This window comes from Ixodes scapularis, unplaced genomic scaffold (genome assembly GCF_016920785.2).
Source record: "Ixodes scapularis isolate PalLabHiFi unplaced genomic scaffold, ASM1692078v2 ptg003668l_1__unscaffolded, whole genome shotgun sequence".
NCBI lineage: Eukaryota > Metazoa > Arthropoda > Arachnida > Ixodida > Ixodidae > Ixodes > Ixodes scapularis.
The window spans coordinates 388,491-395,383 of NW_024610348.1; the positions used below are offsets into that span (position 1 = coordinate 388,491).

Sequence of the window (6,893 nt, forward strand, 5' to 3'; positions counted from 1 at the left end):
TTCCGATTCTCCGAAGAAATCCCGGTCTCTGACGAGGCACTTTTTGCGCTCCATCATTGCCTCTCTCGCGACGTAGCGTCGGCAGCGCTGTCGCTCATTCGGATTCTCCGAAGAAATTCTGGTCTCTGACGAGTCACTTTTCGCGCTCCATCATTGGCTCTCTCGCGACGTAGCGTCGGCAGCGCTGTCGCTCATTCCGATTCTCCGAAAAAATCCCGGTCTCTGACGAGGCACTTTTCGCGCTTCATCATTGGCTCTCTCGCGACGTAGCGTCGGCAGCGCTGTCGCTTATTCCGATTCTCCGAAGAAATCCCGGTCTCTAACGAGGCACTTTTCGCGCTCCATCATTGGCTCTCTGGCGACGTAGCGTCGGCAGCGCTGTCGCTCATTCCGATTCTCCGAAGAAATGACGGTCTCTGACGAGGCGCTTTTCGCGCTCCAGAGAGGGCATGGCGGCACTCCTCCGGGAGCAATGGCTAACCCTATCATGCTCTACGTGCAGTTTTTGATCACCTTGGCTAGACTGACGGGGTCGCCGACGCATCAAGGCGATTCTTCGCAACGCCAAGTCATCATGTCGCCGCTGCAACTGAAATGGACAAGCGACGCCCATTTTCAAGCCAGCGAGGAGCCTGGAAACATCTTCAGGAAACTCGTGTTCGCCAAAGAAGCCAGACCGACATCGACAACTTGTCTCGCCCACGAGACTACAAAAAGGCCACGACAGCTCTTCAGCGTCAGGACTTCGAGTTCAGCGCTCGTGGCTACCGGTTCGCACGGTTTTCTCGGGACGTGAAATTCTTTCTTTCTAGTCCAGTGGGCGGGGGTGTTTTTCGGAAAGTGGATAGGAAGTTCGTAGGCGTTGGCCACGGTGGGCGTCACCACCCCGTACGGGGGACAGCACCCTGTACAGCGGGTTCCGGCCTCCCAAACGATGTCCCACGCCAGCCAACTTCCGGACGGAGGAGCGACCCCCACGCCAGCAAAGCGACACCTGAGTGAGAGCAGCTCCGGCGAGTTCGCACACACAACATCAATGCTACAAGACGACGAAGGGGCCATGGACGGCAGCGTTCTCGGTAGCAAGGAGGACGGCGACTTCACAACAGTCAACAGAAAGAAAAAGAGGACTCGACACGAAGGATCTCAACGGAGCCAAGGTATCGTGAAACTTCCTAATACGGCACGCACCGTTCTGTTCGCGCCAACCGTTCCCGCCACGAATCTGAGGAAAATCAACCGCCAGCTGCTATCGGACGAACTGGAAGCACTGGCTCCCGGTCAGTTTAGCGAGGTACGAGTAAACACACGGAAAAACATAATAGCCACGGATGCGAGGACGGAGGCGGGGGTGCTAGAGCTCCTCATTCTGACCAAAATATGCGGGGTGCCTGTACGAGCTTTTCTCCCTCGCTCGAAGAACTCAAGAGTAGGGGTAATTTCGGACGTCGACACCGATATCACCGAAGACAGGCTGAGTAAGATAATCGGCAGCGGAGTGAGCGTCGTGCAAGTTAGGCGGCTAGGCAAAACGCAAGCAGTCAAGGTTGTGTTTGAGGGTGACACGCTTCCTGCCCACGTCAAGATTGGATTAGTAAGGCACAGCGTTAGGCCTTTCGTCCAGCGTCCCCTACAGTGCCGACAGTGCTTTCGCATCGGACACGTAGTGGCAACCTGTCCTAACAGCGCCATTTGTCCCAAATGCGCACAGGCTCATGGTGAAGAAAACTGCACTTCAGCACAGAAGTGCGTAAATTGTCAGCGAGCGCACGAAGCAACCTCAACGGAGTGCCCAAAGCTCCAAAAGGAGAAGGAGACCTGCAAGGTCAAGGTGCGAGAGAACATCACGTTCCTGGAAGCGGCCAAGGTAGTCGAGGAACAGCGAAAAATCAAAAGGCGCAACAATCAACATGTAGAGAAACCCGGAGCGGGCACCTCGCAGCCTAAAAGTCAGACCGTCGCGCAAGGCGTGGACCCTGGGGCACAAGGCAGTTCTAATCCGGCAGGGGCAGCAAAGGCCGATAACCTACACAACGGTGGCAGGGACAACCACGCTAGGGGTCTCACCTATCGCGATGTCACTCAGGGCTCCCCCCCAAATCCGGCGGCGGATAGAAAAAAGCCACGTTACCATCCCGAGACACAGGGGATACTGTCAAAGCAAGGCACGTCAATTCCAGAGTCCGCTGAGCGGTCTACCGCGAGCAAATTTATCAGCTTGGTGTTCAACACAGTGCGCCGGCTCCTCGTGCTGTTGCCGCCATCGGAGTTCCGCACAACACTAAACAGTCTTCTCTTCCTGGAGGGCCTCCTTGGGGCTGTCTTCTAGATGGGCAGCACATAGAAGCAAGCAAGGTACGGGATGGCAGCACAAACCCCCAGAAGAAACGCAATCACTCGAACGGCACCGACCGTCCTACAGTGGAATGCCAGAGGCCTCAACGCCAAGCACAGTGAGGTTAGCCTGCATCTGCAAAGCAACCCAAGCCCGGTGCTGGCATTGACGGAAGCGGGACTGCCGGGCAAAAGATCGCTACCTGGATACTTTAGACTAACGACACAGTCAATACCAGGATTTCCACATGGAAGCGCGGTATTATTTATACGGAAGGAAATACCGCATGTACAACTCGATACCAGCCAACTTTGCACGACCTCAGCAGAGTTCGTGGGAGCCAGGATGAGCATCGGGAACCGAACGTTCGCCATTCTTTTGGGATATGTACGACCAAATGGCACAGAACTGCCGAGCGAGGAAATTCTGGCATGGTGTAAGGACCGATCAGAGGAGTTGCTTATATGCGGCGACTTCAACGCACATAATGTGGCTTGGGGAAGTGCTCGAACAGACAAGAGGGGGGACGCCCTTATGACAGTAATAGAGCAGATGGGACTTGCGGTGGCGAATGATGGACGGCCGACGTTCTTCAGGCCTCCGAACTCGTACAGTGTTCTTGACGTGACAGCGCACTCGCCATCCCTGGAGATGAAGTGGGAGCTAGCCCCGGACACACGGGGTAGTGATCACTTCCCCATCCACATCACCATCAAGGGGTGTCAGGGGGCAAGGAAAGTCTTGCGTACGTGCACTAACTGGGACGTTTTTCGAGCAGCGCTGGATTTGAGCCAAGAAGAAATTCCAGCAGCTATAATTCAAGCGTTACAGAAGGCCACACGCACTACTTCCGTCACAGAATGGCTCCCAAAGCCGGACCTCACATTTTTAAACCTCCAAGCGGCACGAACCAGGGCGCAGAGGAGGTACCGCCGGACGGGAGAGCCCGAGGACAAGACCAGTTTCAACAGGGTTTCGGCCAAGCTGCGAAGACACGCAAAGGTGCTGGTGAGGAATCGATGGAAACTCATGTGCAAGAATGCCAACGCACACTCGTCCATGACTAAGCTGTGGACCGTCCTAGGGACAATGACTGGGAAAAGCCGTTCAAGACATACCCTGCAGGTCTTGGCGCTGGCGGCCAACGAAACACCAGAAGCAGCAGCGGAGAGTCTGTGCGCCCTGTACGCCCCGGCAGAGGCGGCGGGAAGACCTGGGGTACCAAACACCGCGTCGGGACCTCTGGATGCCCAGTTTACAGTCCAAGAACTGCAGAGTGCCCTTCGCAGATGTCGGAAGAAGAGCGCAGCCGGACCCGACGGAGTCCCGTACCAGGCACTCACGAACCTCACCGAAGTGGCCCAAGATGCCCTGGTCAAATGGTTCAACGCTATATGGAACTCCGGGGACGTCCCAAACGAGTGGAAAAAAGCAATGGTGGTGCCTTTGCTCAAGGCAGGGAAACCGCCAGGAAAGGCAGAGTCATACCGCCCAGTTTCACTAACCTCGTGCATAAGCAAGTTATTCGAGAGGATGGTGCAAGCTCGGATATGCTGGTACCTGGAAGAACATCACTCTCTCCCGAACTGCATGACCGGTTTTAGGAGAGGGCTGGCAGCCCAAGACAGTATCCTGGACCTAACTAGTGATATTGAGGACAACAAGAACAGGCGGAGGAACACGATTGCGGTGTTCTTGGACGTGGAACGAGCTTACGACACCGTGCCGCTCCCTACAGTCCTTAAGAGAATGACTGAGATCGGTCTGACCGGTAAAATTCAAAAGTTCCTGGCAAATTTTTTAACCGGGCGAAAAATTCAGATCAGGTCCGAAGGTACAGTGTCCTCGCCAAGGGTGCTGCACAGAGGGTTGCCACAGGGAAGCGTGTTGAGCCCGGTGCTCTTTAACATCGTGATGGCTACACTACCGAACGCCATCCCACCAACCGCACTCCCGGTACAAGTGTCTATCTATGCAGACGATGTGTGCCTCTGGGTGGCAGGAATATACACAACACAGATACACCGGAGCATACAAGACGCCACGCAAGCAGTAGACGAGTTTTTGGCTGAATCGGGGTTGTCCCTGTCAAAGAGCAAGACCGTCTGGATGCCGGTACGGGGGAATGGAAGAAGGTTTCAACCGCCAAGCATCGTGTTAGCGGGGGAGAACGTCACAAAGGTCACCAAGCAGAGGTTCCTGGGAATCGTCATCACAAGCAGGTTGAGATGGGCACAAGCCGTAAAAGCGACATCGGAAACATGCAGGCCTGCCATGAACGCTGTTCGCCGTATGACTGGAACCGCGTGGGGATGCACGGAGCGGACCATCACAGCTGCCCACACGGCGCTTGTAACGTCAAGGGTAATGTATAGACTCCCTTACATGGCCCCATCTCGGACGGACCTGGAGAGGATGGAACAACGACATCGGCATGGACTACGAACAGCACTGGGGATTCCCAACGCTGCCAGGAACGACGCGGTCCTTCTGGAGGCGGGGACAGAGTCGCTCGCAAGACAGGCCAAAGGAAGGAGACTTCACCAGCTGGCGCGATTATCTATGACCCACCCGGGCAGATGGTTCCTTCATCGAGTCCAGGCCCGGATGAAATCGCTATGGAGCGAGGCGGTAGAAGAGTTCCACAATGTCACGGACCCACTACCGACGAGGACGGACGAAGCAAGGATGGCTCCATGGGACGTAATCAAGGTGTCCAGTGACGTAAGAATCAAGCACCTGCGTTCCAAGAAAGATAGGCCAGGCATCGCTATCAGAGCAGCAGTTGAAGCACACTTGGAAGAACACCATAGGGGAAAGCTTCGAATATACACGGACGGGTCCGTAAACAAAGCAAGAACCTCCAGCACTGCGGCCTACTGCATACCAGAGAAAGGCTGGGAGTGGGGCGGGAGACTTCAAACACCCACATCTTCCACGGTGGCCGAACTGGTGGCCATCGATAAAGCCCTCCAAGCTGCCACCCTATTGCCACCACAGGGAATGGTGGTGCTCACCGACTCGAGATGCGCCCTTCAGAAGATTGCGAATGCAGAGTGCGGGGACCCAGCAACGACCGCCGTAAGAAAGTCACTAGCATCGTTGGAAGCACGCGGATCCACAGCGTGGCTCCAGTGGATTCCAGGGCATGCGGGGATCGAAGGGAATGAACAGGCAGACAGGCTGGCCGCAGCTGCTCACTTGGAAATCCCGGCTGTCCCGTCACCGGCAAATCCGCAACAGGCTGCACTTGACGTCCGCTGGTACCTTTTAAATGCAAGTAACGAGCCGGCGCTGCCAAAAGGAGCCCTGTCTGGATTGTCACGGGCGGCAGAGACCCTGGTGCGACGCTTGCGCACAAACACGGCCAACACGAAGGCTTTTCTGGTCAAGATGGGAAAACGGCGGATGTCAGAATGCTCGCAATGCGACGAGGAAGAGACTGTGCACCACATTCTCCGCGTCTGCCCGGCATACGAAGCTCAACGAACTGTGCTGTATGAACAAATCGGCATGGATAATCCGGGAGCAACAGTCGATATCCTCTTCCCAGATGGACCTCGAAGGAAGTGCCAGAAAGTGTTCAAGGCGGTGCTGCGCTTCCTGCGGGATATTGGCTTGATCGACCGACTGTAGTTGTATCTAAAACATAACAAAAGAATGTTTTTTTTTTTTTTTTTTTAACAGCTCTTTAAGAGCTCGTCACCTGCCCATGCCAGCTAATTGGGGCTAGGCTAACCTAGGTGACGTAAAACCTAAACGGCGCACCACCACCACCACCACTTCAGCGTCAGAGGGCATGGCGGCACTCCTGCGGGAGCAATGGCTAACCCTATCATGCTCTACGTGCAGGTGAGCAGAAGTCACTCCTTGCATTGTAAGCGTACTAGCAACGTTTGTCTTTTCTCGCCGCCATGCCCCCGGACGTGTGTACTGCTGTTCCTTGAGTGTATTGCTGTAATTCGTGACCTGTTATCATGCGGGGATATCAAATCCAACCCGGGTCCGGATGATGATTGTATACCTACGATGGAGGAAATGGTTAAGGATATTTTGGCTAAACAGAATGTGATCCTAACTGAGCTTGCTGGGATAAAAACTAGTCAACAAACATTTGAGAACAAATTTGACAAACTGGCCAAAAAGGTTGAACAAATTGAAGTCACAGTCGAAGAAACAAAAGAGCTTAGGAATCAAATGACGAGTATTGAAAAAAATGTTTCGTCCGTACAAACCGAACTTACTGAATGCCAAAGAAAGTTGGTCGACTTAGAAGATCAAAGCCGCCGCAATAATCTTATGGTTTTTGGTGTTTCCGAGGACGCCGGTGAAACGGCAGATATACTTCGATCAAAGGTACTCGACGGTATTTTCGTAGAAAAACTTGGAATTCGTACTAACTCTGTCGAACGCTTGCATCGGGTTGGACGAAAGACAAATAGAAGCCGGCCTATTATTGTTAAGTTCTTCGACTACAATGAAAAGAATAATCTTCTAAAAAACGCAGACTTCTAAAAGGTACCAAAATAACACTTGAGCACGATTATTCATGGGTGAC

General features: G+C 54.0%; 1 protein-coding gene across 1 annotated transcript; it reads left to right on the top strand.

Moving 5' to 3' along the window:
- The first annotated feature begins 746 nt into the window (after nt 1-746).
- LOC120848482 lies at nt 747-6,106 on the top strand. Its single transcript, XM_040220459.1, has 2 exons — nt 747-1,160; nt 4,314-6,106. Exons 1-2 carry the CDS (start codon nt 935-937, stop codon nt 5,969-5,971), a joined length of 1,884 nt encoding a protein of 627 aa, XP_040076393.1. The 5' UTR covers nt 747-934; the 3' UTR covers nt 5,972-6,106.
- Nucleotides 6,107-6,893: the final 787 nt, after the last annotated feature.